This window comes from Macrosteles quadrilineatus, unplaced genomic scaffold, assembly GCF_028750875.1.
Source record: "Macrosteles quadrilineatus isolate MER2022 unplaced genomic scaffold, UCM_ALF_1.0 Scaffold_3__2_contigs__length_128488019, whole genome shotgun sequence".
Classification (NCBI taxonomy): domain Eukaryota; kingdom Metazoa; phylum Arthropoda; class Insecta; order Hemiptera; family Cicadellidae; genus Macrosteles; species Macrosteles quadrilineatus.
Genome location: NW_026542596.1, coordinates 106603669 through 106621094, shown reverse-complemented (window position 1 = coordinate 106621094; position 17426 = coordinate 106603669). Strand labels below are relative to the sequence as shown.

Genomic DNA, 17426 nt, shown 5'->3' with positions numbered 1-17426 from the left:
CCAAGATGCCTTAACCTATTAAGGATAACTTAGACTATCTGGGTGAGGTTTTAATTACCTTAATTACCACTGTGTTGCCGATGACAGATGATTTGGATAGGGGTCCTCCAAACAATTGACCTTTAATGAACGACAAGATATCTTATTGTAATTATGTTTATCTTAATTATGTGAGTGTGAGTCAATTAAGCAAATTTGGTTAGATATTGTATTGAATTTGGATGCAAAGAAACGTAGCCTACAATAAAGGAAATGGGATCCACTTTTACAAGTAAGTTTTAAATAATTACTTACTGTATCAAGAAATGTTGTCGCTAACTTAAGCCGGGTCTTTCCTAGGCGCGGAAGTGGAGAGCGGAGAGAGGAACGCGGAGAGCGGACTCCACTTGTCTTAGGTAATTTAATGTTACTGTTTTCCTAGAAACAGAGCGGAACACCATGTTAATCTCTTTTCCGCTCTCCGCGTTCCTCTCTCCGCTCTCCGCTTCCGCGCCTAGGAAAACCCAGCTTTATGCCTAGACTGGTTAGGGCTTCAGATAACTTCTTACTGTTTAAAATCAGAAGTGCATTTTAATTTGAACTATTAATTAACTGAATAAAATAAATTCTTGTATTTTTATTTTGGTAATCATACCTACTAGCATGCTACTACAGTACTGTAAGCGCACGACTTGTTTGCGAGCCGGGTGCGCGGGGGGAGAGCGGTACCAATCTCCCACCACGCAGCCAAAGTTTCTGTAGCATTGGTCGGACTACGCTTTCTAAAAACATTCGACTAGCGCTGTTCGCGTTGTTTTCCTTTTTTGCGTACATTTTTTTAAAATTTAAATTTGAATTTGACAAATACTAAGGGTTCTATATTATTGTTTTGTTACTGTAGTAGAGTATTTTATTTTGATATAACTATTTTTTTACTTATTTAAATGTACACCAAACGGTAAAATCATATTAGGCCTATATTCCAATTTAATCGTAAAGTTTGACTTTTTAGGTGTAAATTTTTAACGTTTATAGGTGGTATCTTCAGATATAGATATAGATGTATGTAAAAACACATACAGATATATCTATAAACAGAAAACCACAAGGCTTAGTACATAAAATTATGGAAACTTTTGCTTATTTTCATATTATGTACAATAAATAACACCTTAAAATATCGGACAGGTTTTCCGAACACCCTTTAAAACGGTTAATGACTTGCAGTTATTTATTTTATATCCCTAAGTTGATAAAACGAAAGTCGGTCTCTTAATGTCGTACGTAAAGTATTTTATGACATTTTATGATTTTATTATCCTATTTTATGACCAGAAGAGTATTGTATTCTATCGTGTTCTATCAACTGTCAGTTTATTGGACTGTGCTGTTTAGATGAGTAGTGCGGTTGAGTAATTATTGAGTGATTGTTAAGCCGTGGGTTAAAAAAGTGTCAGGCTAGGCTAACATAGATTAATATTATGGCAACCACCCGTAAAAAGGGCAAACCATTCACAGAGAAGCGATGGAAATATTATAAGATCAACAGGTGCCATGTGTTGGTGTTACGCATCCGCTGGGAGTAGAAGCAGTATAGACAACATTTTTAGGGCGACTAGTAGCAGATTGGCCAAGAGCCGGGCAGTGGTGGGGGCCCCTCCTGGCTAAGGAGGCGGTGGAGGGGCCACGCGCAAACAAGTCGTGCGCTTAGAGTAGCCTATACTCGCACCTATACTGACAAGTAGTAGCGTCAGCTCTATTTATCAATCATAGGCCCTTCATAGCTATTATGCTATTATTTACATTTCCAGGTATAGGTGTTGAACTACAATGTATGTGGATTTATGGAAACTAGGCCTAAAGGTTACTGTGAATTAAGTTTAACTATTTTTTAACAATTTCAGATTTCTATTAACTCGCCCAAAGCTGTTGAAATCCTGGGAAAAGGCTGTCAAAAGAAAAAAATCTGAAAGAAACTGTTTAGTATTGATTCTTTGCAGTAAACATTTATCTGATGATGAAGTTTAAGTTAGATAAGACTTGGAGCACTTGTCAAGCTCCTTAAAGATGACGCTGAACTCACCGATTATGTAGGTACAGCAGTTCAGAAAAAAAAAACACCGCCGTGGACAACTTTTCTATGGATAGCCTGATATTGTTGAGGTAAGATAAGTTATGCTTTTACATCTTAATTATATATTAGTTAAGGTTTTATCATAATAACATAATGATCATAATAAACCTAACCTAACTCTGCAAAGCGCTGTACAGTGACATTTCAGGGGGTTACAGAAAAACTAAGGCCTAGGTTGTTTGACAGTGACTGACTGACCATTTGAAATGTAATCGTTTGCCAGTGGTCGTGCCCCCGTCTGGTATTACTCCACCAGAGAAGCAGTCCATCTTTAAAATACCGGTACAGTACCTTAAAATGAAAGTCTTCTGTGCCTTAGAAAAATGTTAAGGTTGTTTTCATGTATTATAAGATCGTAGGAATAGGCCTACTTAGTTTTAGGAAAAAATAAGCTGGCATAGCAAAATTTCACAGTCACAGAAATCGGTGTTTATCAGCTAACTTATAACTTATGATAATATTTTGGCCTTAAAACTCAAGCAGACATATAACCCTATCAGAACTACAATACTGTACTACCTACTATAATATTCAGAAATAATTAGGCTGTTGTCCTATTAAAGAATACAATTTAGCCTACAGTGTCAACATTTTCAGGTGCTAAGTGTCTTTATCGTTATTCATGCAATGTTTTAAAGTCCTCAGATTACCCTAAATTTTTCCTTCCGGATCGATATCTGCCATATGAATCTGGTGACAACCTTACTTAACATAGGCCTAACTGCCACAGTGAGAGTAATAGTGACACTAACTTATTACTCTCACTGTGGCAGTTAATAGTGGCTGTAATTTTAATGAAATCCCTGTAAAAAAAAAAAAAAACAATAAATTGTATTAGCTAATTTTGGTTGCACTTCCATATAAGGCCTGTGGCACAGCTACATGGAAGTATTTAGTGTAAAGTAATTTTGTTATCTAACGGGGTAATTCTGAGCAATTACTTGGTCAACCCCAATTTTTTTCATATTTTACTACGGTCATCAGGAGGTTCTCAGAAAGCAAGAAACATATAATTCAAGGCCCGCAAGGCCATCGTACAGGTTGCCGAGCGATAAGAAGGTTCAAAGTCCAAGCGATAACAGTGGCTTGCGGGAGACGCGCGGAAGGCCAGTTGTGACAGTACCGTTATGGCTATGGCTAGTGGTTCCTCCGACAATCCTTTTCTATGTGACGGGTGTGAAAACACGTTACTTACTTATGTTTTTTTTTAGTCTCAAATACATCTCTAAGGCCAATTGTAACAGTACCGTTACGTTAGGTTAGGTTAGGTTAGGTTAATTAATAACCTAACTTAACCTAACCTAACCTAACCTAACTTAACCTTGCGGGGCTTGAATTATATGTTTCTTGCTTTCTGAGAACCTCCTGATGACCGTAGTAAAATATGAAAAAAATTGGGGTTGACCAAGTAATTGCTCAGAATTACCTCTAACGGAACTTTGAAACCTAACTATACCTGATTTAGTATTCTATTATTTTTACTTTTATTACTTTTACCTGGTGTCAGCGCAAGTGTAGCTTTGATTTTTTAATTTTTACAGCTCATTTCAGTAGAAGCGAATTATTATCTCACACTCACAGTTTTGTCTAGTTTGGTTTAATCTTGATTAAAGTAAGGACCACCTCTTACTTTTGTAATCGAGTAATGTTTTAAAAAAAACTAAGGCCTTATTTGTTTCAGACTCCAATTGAACCCATGGAGATTAAGACTCCAAGACAAAGCACAGGGAAAATCAAACGGAAATCAACCAAATCCACCACAGCAAACACACTCAAATTGATAGTTCAGTTTCTCCAATGAAAAAACTCCAAATGTAATGACCTAAGACTTGGACAAAAGAAGAATCACTTTGTTTTTGTGAAATGTTTAAATACACTGTATTTGGACTAATTAATTTTTTTTATTTACTAAACCTCAACTTCCTCATCAATAAAATTTCTATTGTGCCTATTGGGGTTTCAAAATTAGTTAAGTTACTCTTGCAAAATATATTTTGTTTTATTTCACAGTCATTGTTTTTTAATATTTTAATTCTTGTAATTTTGAACTTTAAGTTATTCAAAATACTTAACTGTCCTTCAGCATTGGAATTGTGCAATGTCAATGTTTCACAATAATTATAATTGCCTAATGAAGATCTCAACTTATAGCGAAGACAGTCAAATGGTAACAGTGGTAAAAAAATAACATTTTTTAGGACTCCAACATGGATTTTTACATAGCCTAACTTGAAAGAATCTAAGTTTCAGAGGTTTACTGTTTTCATGCGTCTTGTTAATAGCCTAAACTTAATATAATATAAGCTATTTTGAAATTTATTTAATTACCCTTAAAATGGTGATTCTAATCTAGTAAGGAATAATTTCTGGTATTGTGTCTTTAAAAGTATGATATAACAAATTCAAGAATTTTATAAATGTAGCCTATTAGTGAGTGAATCAGAATCATAGCCTACAGTAACAGGCCATAAATTGCATTCATGGTTCATGGTTCACCTTAAAAGGCGTTCATGGTCATGCCTTAATAAAAATAATATATTACTTTTATTTGCTTTTACATACAGTTCTGCAGTGCTAACAGATTGTTATAATCAAAATTATTTTAACTGTATTAAAAAAAAAAAAACTACATATCCTATTACTTTCAGGTCATTTATGATTAGTTAGAAACGTAAAAGTATGATTTTTAGCCAGGATATATACTCTCTAGTTATAAAACAAAGGAATGCTTGCCATACTAGAAGCTTGATTATAAATTTGTTTAGAATTTTATTTTGGGCCCCAAGAACTGAATATGCAATGAAAACCTACTCACAGTTCAGATGTTCAAATGCAATTTATCATGTAGATATATTACATGTATCTCTGAATTTTCGGCTATGTCAGGTAATTGTAAATAAGTAGTATTAACAGAAATGTTATCACCACAAAACGCATTTATTTAACTTTTTTCAAGTAAGAACTCGAGGGTTGAACATGCGCTAACAGCCCATTTATTAGCATGCAATTTTAAATTTCGCGCCAACTCCGGCCTCACGCAAATGACGGGCGTATGATTCGGTGGTGGGAGAAGGCGCTGATGGGTGGTGTTACGAGAGACAAGGGTTCGTGAAAATGAAACAAGGTAGGCAACCATATTTATTTCACTTCACTCTCGCTCGTAACGTAACTTACGATAACAACATCGGTTCGATTCTCTACGATTACGATTTCGACTTTCAGTTGATAACAATCGAAACACAACCGAATCATACGGTTGGTCTGTTGTGAACCCAGCACTATCCCCTACGGACAGTTCAACCAGGTGTACCACTACTACAACTACCACCTCCTTTAAAGCGAAGACGTGATACGTGATTTTACAATGGAATTTACGAATTTACCGACAACTCATATGGCCGAAAGATAGTTTCGGTAATTGGGACGTCGTTCATTTAGTACCCTTAGACTCGAGCCTAGAATAGTACCATGGATAAAAACCACGATAAAACATGCTCCCTTGGTTAGTCTATGCTAGTACAGTAAAATAGACTATTACTAACAATATATATATATCAGCCCTAAGAGTCGAGTATCATCATAGATTAAACATACTCCCGTTTAATCTATGGTATCATCTAGACTCTTATTGATCAAGTAACAAGTGTTTCCCCACTCGGCACTCGCGGCCACCTTTAACCCCCCCCCCACTTCAATTAATTACTGTAATACCGTAGAACTCAAAAAATATATATTAGATTTATTTATGATCTTCGATCACCTTTAACTACAGGCCACAGGTTTTTTATAGAGGGCCAGGCATACAAGTGACCATGGGATTGCATCGCAACTAGAACAGCTTATTGTGCACCCCCATTCACAGGTTCTCAATATCCGTCAAATCCCAGGCGAACCGTGAGAACCTTTTGACTATGTTAACCTGTTCTTCCCTTTGGTACTTACTTACTTACTTACTTACTCCCTCGACGTCGTTGACCAGCTCTTGCTGGATAGACTGAGTCAAATAAAAATAACAATAATATATATATACATATTTACAAGTTTGGCGGCAGGTTAGACGCAAATTTTATAAAACTCATCTAGGGAGTACAAGGGTCTTGCCAGTAGCCACTCCCTCAGTTCGTTTTTGAAAACTGAGGCCTCAAGCTCAAGGTTTTTTAAGTACAGTGGCAGTCGGTTGTACATCCTAATTGCCAACATAGGAAAGCTGTCCTTTTTTTTGTTTAGTCTGCAGAAAGGGATATCAAGGTTGGATTTTGACCTTGTATTGTGATCATGTTGGTCTTCTCTCAATGCAAGACTAGAGATGTTGGTCCTTACGTTGTTTAGGGTGATTAGAATGTACTGGCTGTATACTGTAAGGATATTGAGTTTACTAAAAAGAGGTCTGCAATGTTCGTGGTAGTCAGCGGACGAAATAAGTCTGACTACCTTCTTTTGTAACAAAAGTACATCCTTACATCCAGCTGCATGGCCCCAAACCTCCAACCCATAGCTGATATGGCTGTGGAACAAAGCAAAGTAGACAGTCAGTAGGTATTGCTTTGTCAGCATAGGTTTGAGCTTCCTAAAGAGATGCAATGTCCTCGATAGCTTGGTGCACACTTTCATGGTGTGTTTTCCCCAGGTGAGTTTGGGGTCGATTATGAAGCCTAATAATTTTACTTCAGGCAGGTTATCAGGGATGGGATTCCGAGCTAGACTGCAGGTCATGTGTTGCGTTTTGGTTTCATTTAGGCAAAGCTTATTTGCTTTGAACCACGTCTTGGTTTTCTCAAAGGACTGTACAGCCTTGGCCCTGGCTTCCTCAGGAGTGCTTGCATCCGCAAAGATAGTCGTGTCGTCCGCAAAAAGCAAGACGTTGCCTAACTGTCCGAGGTCGTTTACCATCACCAAAAATAGCACAGGGCCCAACACAGATCCCTGGGGCACGCCATGTTTAACCGGCAATGGTTGTGAATTTGCCCCTTTTACTGCCATGATCTGTTTTCGATTTAGGAGGTAGGATTTAAAGGCAAGCAGTGCTGGCCCCCCAACGCCATATAGATGTAACTTTTCTAGCAGTTGAATGTGGGAGACGCAATCAAAAGCTTTGCTTAAGTCAGCTAGGGTGAGTGCAACTGAATTCCCCTCTTCGAAAGCATCGACTACCTCAGTGACAAGTTTAAGAACTGCAGTAGTTGTGGTTCTACCAGACCTAAAACCATACTGTGAGTCACTAAACAGACCATTTGTTTCAAAGTGTTGAACAAGCTGTGTTTTCATTATACTCTCATAAATCTTTGCAAACATGGGCACTATGGAAATCGGTCGATAGCTTCCTACATCTTCAGGGTTGCCCTTTTTAAAAATGGGTACTGTTTTAGAAACTTTTAAGACATCAGGGAAAACCCCATGGGACATACAAAGATTAAGTACTTTTGCTAGGGGATCAGCAATAATGTCCGCAACATGTTTCAGTACAATGATGTTTAAGCCATAAATATCCTGACTAGTTGTGTTCTTGAATTGTTTGATTATTTTAATGACATTTTGAGGCGTTACATAAGCCCAGTTATCTAGAGAGTTTATAATAGGCTTGTCCGGTATTTTAGTTGCAGTATTTACATCACTGTCAGGGTTTACTTGGTTTGGTCTCCTGTCAATAGGACCATACGCAGACCTTTGTAAGGCTGGGCACATAAATATCACAAAACGCTGATAGCTGATACCTTCACAGCTTTCACAGGGTCTCTGGCTGGGGCAAGCTGTAGCGATATTTCTCTTAAAGGACTCACCTCCTAAAATTGCTCGACCAGCCAATCCTTTTTGGCTGCGTTATGCCAGCCAACCACCAACGCTCCACTTTCAAGATGGCAGCTGCTTGTTCTGACGTCTTTGCCACGAAAGGCCCACCTGGACAGCTCCCCCTTGATTTTATTGGCTTCAGCCTCCGTCCGTTTCCAGTCTGGGTGTTCAGATTTGGTGATAGCCATCTTCTCCACAGACAGTGTCTCCGAATAGGTGCGTGCCGGTGCTCTCTGTTAAACGACCGAGCCCTATCCCTCTTTCGTCCTCGTCTTCTTTTTTCCCCCTCTTTCCATCGTTCTTCCTGGATCCTTCATCATGGGGGTGCCACACTCGCCTTGCTTTTTCCCCAGCATCCTTGTTCCCGGAGGAACTGGCTTTGCAGGGAGCAGAGTTTTGGTGCTTGGCAGGCCACGCCAGCCTCCTCTCATTTCTGGATAGCACCTTTTCGGGCTAAAGCATCCGCTATCCTCCATCTTTGCAACTCGCCCCTGGAAAGTCGTTTTTTCGTTCCTTTCTGGTTTCCGCGAGCTTAATGTCATCATCGTCAGATTTCAGTAGACCTTCCTCCGGGCCCCAGGCCACGGCATGTAAAAACATACTCCCAATGATATAACTCATTCGGTTATCACTCTGAAAATATATTGATTCAGTTATTGTTCCTGAAACTAGCAAACAAATAAACTCTGTTTAGTATTGTAGCTTACTAAAAAAGCCATGCGATAAATAAAAAATAGTACATACATTATATTAGTATATTGAATAACGTAATCGTCATAATTGTTTATGAGTGGCTAGCCTGATAGTAGAACGTCATCATACAGCAGCAAAATGTCTGTTTCTGCTGAACAGGTATACCAACGGAAGGTTTTGAGTTACATCAATTTACAGCTTAAAAATCGTATTGTTCAAGGTATTTTGCTGGGAATTTAACGTTGCTCAGTTGGCAAAAATCTATCTGTCTGTGGAATTCGTCTTACTTTTGGTTTGGCGTTTCGGAAATCGTACTCTGTTAGTGAGTGTGTAATTTTGTTAATTTTTGTTATAAAGTGAAAATAAACCAATATGGATGAAGAATACGACGCAATAGTGCTCGGGACTGGTTTAAAAGAATGTATCCTAAGCGGTATGCTCTCTGTTTCTGGTAAGAAAGTTCTGCATATCGACAGGAATAAGTACTATGGTGGCGAATCAGCTTCCATCACACCTCTGGAAGAGTTATTTGCACGTTATGGTGCACCATCTCCTGATGAAACGTATGGAAGAGGCAGGGATTGGAATGTAGACCTGATTCCAAAATTCCTCATGGCAAATGGCCTGTTAGTAAAATTGCTCATTCACACGGGGGTAACAAGGTACCTCGAATTCAAATCTGTCGAAGGTAGTTATGTATACAAACAGGGGAAAATCTCCAAAGTCCCTGTGGACCAGAAGGAAGCTCTGGCCTCAGATTTAATGGGGATGTTTGAGAAGAGAAGGTTTAGGAACTTCCTCATTTATGTCCAAGATGTCAAACTCGATGACCCAAAAACTTGGAAGGATCTAGATCCTAACAGCACCACAACTCAGCAACTGTATGAGAAATTTGGTCTAGATAGGAACACCCAAGATTTTACAGGGCATGCATTGGCTCTGTACCTTGATGATGATTACCTGAACTATCCAGCTGCCCAAACAATCTGCCGAATAAAGCTGTACAGTGACTCTCTTGCTCGTTATGGCAAGTCCCCCTATCTATATCCCATGTATGGACTTGGTGAACTGCCTCAGGGCTTTGCTCGACTCAGTGCAATCTATGGTGGTACCTACATGCTTGATAAGCCAGTAGATGAAATTGTTATCGAAAACGGCAAAGCTGTTGGTATTAAATCAGGAGAAGAAATTGCAAAATGCAAACAGGTATACTGTGACCCATCGTATGTTCCCAATAAGGCTAAGAAAACCGGCAAGGTTATTCGTTGTATTTGCCTGATGGATCATCCCATTCCTAACACAAGGGACGCACTATCAACTCAAATAATCATTCCTCAAAAACAAGTGAACAGGAAATCAGATATTTATGTATCTTTGGTGAGTCACACTCACCAGGTTGCAGCCAAAGGCTGGTTTGTTGCAATGGTCTCTACAACGGTTGAAACTGAAAACCCTGAAGCTGAAATTAAACCAGGTCTGGATCTGTTAGGTCCCATTAAACAGAAATTTGTCACAGTGTCTGATTATCTTGAACCAACTGATGATGGCAAAGAAAGTCAAATTTTTATTTCTAAGTCATACGATGCAACGACTCACTTTGAAACAACATGTCTTGATGTATTGGATATATACAAGAGAGGAACAGGGGAAGATTTTGACTTTTCGAAGGTGAAGGTTGAACTTGGAGACGAAGATCAGTAAGGTACGCTATAATTCTTAGATAAACCACTCTATCTCATGTTAAGGTAGCTTTCCAGCCATATGAATTATCCCTGTAAGTTAAATATCACTCAAATCCGGCCTTCACAGTATCAATAACGCAATGGGAATTTAAAACTTTGATTAAAATTTTAAAGTAGGTAGGCTACATTATAACTTAACACGTTTGCTACTGAGCGTCGCATATACTATGCGACACCGCGGTCATTGCCACAGACCGATGTACCCAATTTAATCTTACTCATAGACCTGCTGTCACTTCGTTAACAGTTGGTGAAAACCTGTGAAACAGCGATCATTACGTTGTAATAGGCTGCAATCGTTTGTAAATAATATATTATTGATTTTTTTATATTTTCGATAACCTTTTGCCCAGTCTATGTCAAAGACAATAATAGGCCTACCTAGTTTAATATATTTTTCTTGAAATAGGCTAGCGCAAACCCCGCATATATGTGAAAGTTCATTTTTGTTCATCTTCCTGGATAGGCTTCCATGGTCACTTAATGTAGAATCGTGGTCTTCTGGCGACGACCATGTCAAAAATGATGAATCACTAACACTCTCGTCGTGCGGAGTCAAGTCGCCCTGAAGATGGCACTCTGTATCGAGGCCGAAACGTCGGTGAGTGTTAGTGATTCATCATTTTTGACATGGTCGTCGCCAGAAGACCACGATTCTACATTTTTGTTCATGTTTGTAGGTGAAAGTAAGAATAAAAAAAACAGATTTTTCAAGAACAGTTTACCGAATAAAAATATAAAAGCTGCGCACAGGATAATGTAGCATAGGCTACATGTCAATTATCAATCAATCAATCAATTATCAATGATTGAGATGGGGACGCCACCTAGGTGCGTATTTTAACCCAAATATGAGTGAAGGATGAGTGTAGAATGGTGTGATGACCTGTGTAGCTTTGTTACTGACTAAGATCAGCGGTTTCATTAGTCTGGATCATTTTGACTTGACATTTTACTGGGAAATTTCACATCAAGCCCACGGTTGATAAGTGTGTGACTTGCGGTTTTCTCAAAAGATTGTGATCCTTATTAGCCTATAGGTTGACAATTTCCAGCTCAATTTACTGGCTATCTGTTTTTAGAACTAACTTAGGTAGGTATTGATTTGGGGAGTGAAGGAAAAATTTGTCTTATGAATATATTTGATAGGCCTAAATAAAATGCTAAAACATGTACCTACCAGTACCTACTTAAATGATGACCTCAATTTTCCTTTGGGCTAAACTAGTCTACTTAAAAACAATCACCTCATCTTAGAAATACTTGACTAAATAGTTACTTTTGTGTAAGTAGTGTGCAAAGTGGCACTTTGCTGCGCATGAGAGAAATGTTTAAACACATGAGCCACTGGCGAGTGTGGAGAGTTTCTCGAGTGCAGCAAAGGATCTTTGCACTAGTGTCATACATTATATTTTTCCTACAGTTACTATAAAGAATATAAATAATTAGTCTTTCAAACACTATACAACACATTATAGGTTAGGTTTAATCCAAGCGTTGAACAAAATTGGAAACACTGCACCAGCTGAGTCCTAATTAATATCTTTAATTGTTGGCAACTTATTTTCAAACGCACTAGAAACGTTTTGTGTTGTTTGGTTGGAATACTGGAGTGCGAGAAAAAAATTAAGTGCTGCAAAAGTAAAAATGCACCAATTACTGTAGCTTGGCGTACTGGTAATCAGTTCAAGGAAGCCAACTTTGTCAGGCAACTGTAGGAAAAATATTTTGCATTTAAAACTACCTATTTTCAACTTTTATATTTTGTGCAACCAACTTTACTTTAAAAATATTTTTGCTGTTAACTTCATAGCCTATTCATTGGAATAGAACTTATCTGTGGGAACTTGGTTTAAAATCCTGTTAATAATGTTCAATCAATCAATCAATAAAATCTTTATTCAGAACGCACAGATACATCGTACATGAATGTGTCATTATGTTATTTTTAAATAACATAAATATATTAGGCTACATAAAGTTAAAAGATTTATATAACAGCAGTTTTTAGATAAAATAAATACTGTACATTACTTAAAGTTAAAAAAAAATCATCCAGACTGTAAAAAGAATTTCCTATTAAAAATTGTTTCAGTTTCTTTTTAAATTTAATTAAGTGCTTTGCTCCTTCCTTATGCCATCTGGGAGTTGATGGATAAATTTAATGCCAATATAAATAGGCCTGAGGACTTTGCTTATATTTTTCTTTTTTATGATTTTTAATTGTGAAATTTTGTTTATATCTAGTATTGTAATTATGGATATCCTGTTGTTGCTCTAATTTTGATTCATTATTTTTTACATAAAGAATTGCTAAACACAGAACTGTTAAAATTTCCAAATCTTTGAAATATTTTCTTAAAGAATTTTTGCTAGAGGTTCTTTCTAAATTTAGGATGTGTCTGATAAATATGCACATACTGTTTTTGCTTTACCATTTGTAATAGTAAAATTCTTTTTAAATTTTGATTACTCGTACCCCCATAAGTTTCAATACCATAAGATATATGGGAGTAAATGTGGGCATAGTAAACTGTTTTAAGGGTTTGTACATTGCAAAAAGGTTGAAGTCTATTAATTATAAAGATTCCAGAACTTATTTTCTTACAAACATGATCAAGATGTTTGGACCAGGTTAACGGTTTATCAACTATAAGACCTAAAACTTGGTGTTATTCTCAAAGTTATTAAAAATTTCATTGTTTTGTGAATTTTTACAAGAAAATTTAACCAAAGTAGTTTTGTTCTTATTTAATAAAAGATTTTTTATCATTGAGAAAAGTATTGAAATGGCATTTTCTATTTTGGATTCTATATACCGTTTGTATTTCTGTCATGCATTGACATACTGATGTCGTCTGCATATAAACATAGTTTGGTATTCTGAATTTTATTAGTTAGGTGTTCCTGCATACCTCCCAGATAACATAAGAATAGGAACGGTCCAAGAACCGATCCTTGAGAAACCGAATATTGTACCTGCCTTAACTTAGATTTTTATTGTACAAATTTTGCTAAATGCATGTTCATTGTTTCTTTTAAAACTTACATAAACTACTGCCACTTAGGCTTTTGAAGTTTGGTACTTAAGTTTGTATGGCTTTAAGCAAACAAGTCAAGTGGTTTATACATTGATTTTCAGTCTCCCTAACACGCTGTTATCACATTGAAACTAATTTTTAATTGAAACTTTTTTGTCTTCCAAACGTTTTCTTTGATTTTAAAATCCAGTTTTAATGAAAAAGTTATGTTTTTTTTTTCAGGTGTTGAACATGATATGTTTGATGTGCTGCGCTTAATTCTTACAGTGGAAGAAATTGCAAGAGAATTTTTGGCAATCATCTTTGAAAAGGCATGTTTGTTTATCGGAACTCTAATCTTCTATATAAACTGTGCATGTATGCTGTACTGTTTACCATATTTAAAAGTAATTTTTATTTTCATTAAATATCTTTATGGTACTTTTCGTATCATTCAATAAGTTTTCCTCTGTAAAATATATTTAATCCACCACTTAAAATCAACTTTTTAAAAGGCTTCTAAAGTTCAAGTGTAGATTTTTTTGTAACTTTTATACCAAAGATTTTCTTTATAACTATAATGAAGTCTTCTTGTCATATCTAGGCAAATCTCTTGTATTTTATGTTTTCCATTCAACTATTTGAATATAATTCTCCTAACCTTTTTACTACAGGAGATTTTAGTATAGTTTTATTTTGGATTAACATTTACCAAATTTAACATACCAAAGCTGGAGAAGAGAGCTCTGTATTTCTAAATAATATTGTTTCCACGCTTAATATCCATGGTCTTTAAATGTTTCTGTTAATAACAGGTTTTCATTCATATTTTCTTTTGGAAAGCCAGCTTTTTTAACCACCACAACGTGCATATGATTTCAATTTTAGAAGCCTTTTTAATTGTAAGTCTTAGCTTGCTTTTACACCTTATATTTTAATCTAGGGATTCCCGTTTGTTAATTTAGTCTATAGGAGTTTATTTTTAATCATATTTGGTGTTTAAAAGGTTAAAAAGGTTTAAATGTGTGTAAATAACACTCATTGTTGCATTATCTTCACAACTGAGTAAAAAAACATTCCATTTTAAAGCGATTGAGAATAGTAAAAAGCTTTTTTGAAGATACGAATAAGTAAGATAGTCGATGTTCTTTGTAAGTGTACAAACTAGTAAACCTCCCAAACAAATGCCACTGTATATTGAGCTTCTTTGTCCTGATTTTATCTGTTTGTTTACTTTGCAAAACATTTCGTGCAATGTTCGCAAAAACTAGTACATTTAATACAATAAAGATTTAGATGTGTATTGGAGAGTAATTTTAGATGTGCTCAATGCATTTATTTTGTTATAAAATTTACCGTGTAGAATTGTTTATTTTACTGAACCCTGTTTATCATCCCTTGCTTTTTATGGTATATACACGCTGTTCATTGTATCACACAAGTATTTTAAAGGTTGTATAAATTACTTTTCTGTTTTGTAATAAATCAACTTCTCTTTATGTTGAATGAAACTGGTTCATGGTCTGTTTTGGTAACAATTGGTTATTCTAAGTTAACTCACAGATGGAAGAATCTATTGTCAATCTATTAACTTATGATTATTGGCTTTGAGAAATTAAGTTTTGTTTAAATGAGATACCAATCATACTAAGCCAATGTAATTAAAGTAGGCCTATTTAACTGAAGGTATACTACGGGCCAAATTTTACCATCTGCTATATTCTTAAAAAATTTATTTTGTAAGTAAACTTATTGGCCAACAGATATAACCCCTGTAAAACGCATAAATCATTTTTGTTCTAGACTTGTATTTATAAAATCACAAGTGAAAAGTTTAAGATAGGGCTATCACTGTTAAAACATTAGATGTTTAAATATATTTTTAGCTATACCTAAAATTTGAAGAATGTGATGTTATGTATTATGAATGGGTTTTTGAACATAGGCAAATCAAATCCTTTAATTTAAACACTTTTTGGAACTAGCCTAATTAAATAATCCTAAGCATGCCTCAATCTATGAAAGTTATTTGAGTTAAAATATAAACTGGTATATTATACTATATTATACTTCTGTCATGCCAAAATAATTTATTAGTATTAAAATAATTTTCCTGCAAAACATAAATGTTCTGGTCTTTATGGGGTACTGTGTGTAATTCATGATTCTTAAAATTTCCTCTCTCTGGTTCCTGCATATTGATTTCCTTTAACAAAAATGAAATAATATACAGAATTATATATTTGGAAAATATAATATTTTTTTTTAATATCTAACTTATTGCAAATACACAGTGCTTGTAGATAAAAATGCAAGGTGGTGGACAAATTATTGTTTTGCTTGAAAATCATTATTTAGCTGTTATTTTGCAGAATATGCTAAAAATTATTGTAATTATTATTATCTGTTAAATTGCTACAAGCATGAAATATATTAAATTTTTTTGTAATCTGAAACCGTGTACTTAAGTTTTTAACCCTCATTACCCCTTGCAGATTAAAATTACCATTTTAAATTAGTCTGATAGTAAAAAGAACAATATGTGTGCACATTCAATTGCTACGAGTATTTAAACATTCATTATGATATAAAGACACTTTGTCTAGTATTGAAATACAATTGTCAACTATTGTTATCTTATATTCTTTATCAATATTGAAAGACAGTCAAAGATACTACCCACTTTAGGGCTTAACAATGCGGTAAAAGTTAGGTTATTAAGTTAATATAAATAAGTATAGATGAGGGGACCGATGCGCAAATTGTGCATTTTAATTGCGTAAAAACTGGTTTCCGAGGCTAAATGAATAATGCTTATACCCTTTTAATTTTCAGACTATGTGGTTTTCTTAAGACAGTCATTAGGTATAGTGTGTAAATTAAGTCTTGAAACAAACCTTTATTTATAAAACCGAAATAGATAGAAATATTTTGTTTGTAGCATTGACTCTTAACAAAGGTTCTGCAATTTTTTAAACCAAAAAAATTGTTTTACCTCCCTAACAGGGTAGGGGGGGTGACTTATTTTTTTGCAAATAGACTGACATAGGACTGAAATAGACTGACCCTATTGAGTGACCCCTCATTTTGAAGGGCTTGTCAAAAAAAACACAATGACGCAAACCCAAGGTAAATATCTCACCTCTAGCCAAAATGGTGTGTATTCCAAAATAGGTGCTTTTTCACATAAATCAAATTTTGGAATACCCACCATTTAGGCTAGGGATTAAATATCTACCTCGGGTTTGCGTAATTGTATTTCTTTTGACAAACCCTTCAAAATGAGGGGTCACTCAATAGGGATTGTTATTTAAAAAAAATCACCCCAACCCCCACCCTGTTAAAGGGGTTAAAAAATATTGTAAAAAATTGCGGAACCTATGTTAACAGTCAATTCCACAAACAGAATATTTCTATCTATTTCGGTTTTAAAAATACAGAGTTGTTTCCATACTTTGTTTAATTGGTGCTTTTTTACGTGCAGTAATTTTGGAATACCTGCCATTTTGGCTAGGGGTGAGATATCCACCTCGGGTTTGCGTTGTTGTGTTTCTTTTGACAAATCCTTTAAAATGAGGGATCACTGAATAGGTGTTGCTATTTGAAAACAATAAGTCACCCCCTACCCTGTTAAGGGGGGGTTAAAAATATTTTTGATGTAAAAAATTATGAAACCTTTAACAATTAACACTACAAAAACAGAATATTTCTATCTATTTTGGTTTAAAAAATACAGATTTTTCGAGACTTAATTTACACCCTGTATAAAAAAAACTACTGATTACAACAAATTTGTTGATTTTAGATCCACACCATTAAGAATAATTTACCTACCTAGGCCTATATCAGGGTACAGTTATTTAAAAAAATAGCCTTACAGGCTAACAAACTGTTTTCTTGTTTACATTCTGACTGAGCTCAGAATAAACAATCAGCTGTTAAAATTACTATTTACATTTAAGCCTCTGGATAAAATGGGTCAGCATCCATGAATCTTTGAAAGCAAACTCTAGAAATAAATCAAATAGAAGAGGGGCGAAACCCGAAAGGAAATAATCTTTTTAGTTAATA

At 35.4% G+C, this 17426-nt stretch overlaps 1 protein-coding gene across 1 annotated transcript; it reads left to right on the top strand.

The window, feature by feature from the left end:
- The first annotated feature begins 8841 nt into the window (after positions 1-8841).
- LOC128988937 (rab GDP dissociation inhibitor alpha) lies at positions 8842-15811 on the top strand. The gene is made up of 2 exons (XM_054410729.1): positions 8842-10295; positions 13599-15811. Exon 1 carries the CDS (start codon positions 8966-8968, stop codon positions 10292-10294), a length of 1329 nt encoding a protein of 442 aa, XP_054266704.1. The 5' UTR covers positions 8842-8965; the 3' UTR covers position 10295; positions 13599-15811.
- Positions 15812-17426: the final 1615 nt, after the last annotated feature.

Excerpts from the sequence above, each read along its gene's own strand:
- LOC128988937 (XM_054410729.1), top strand. The coding sequence starts at position 8,966 with ATGGATGAAGAATACGACGCAATAGTGCTCGGGACTGGTTTAAAAGAA.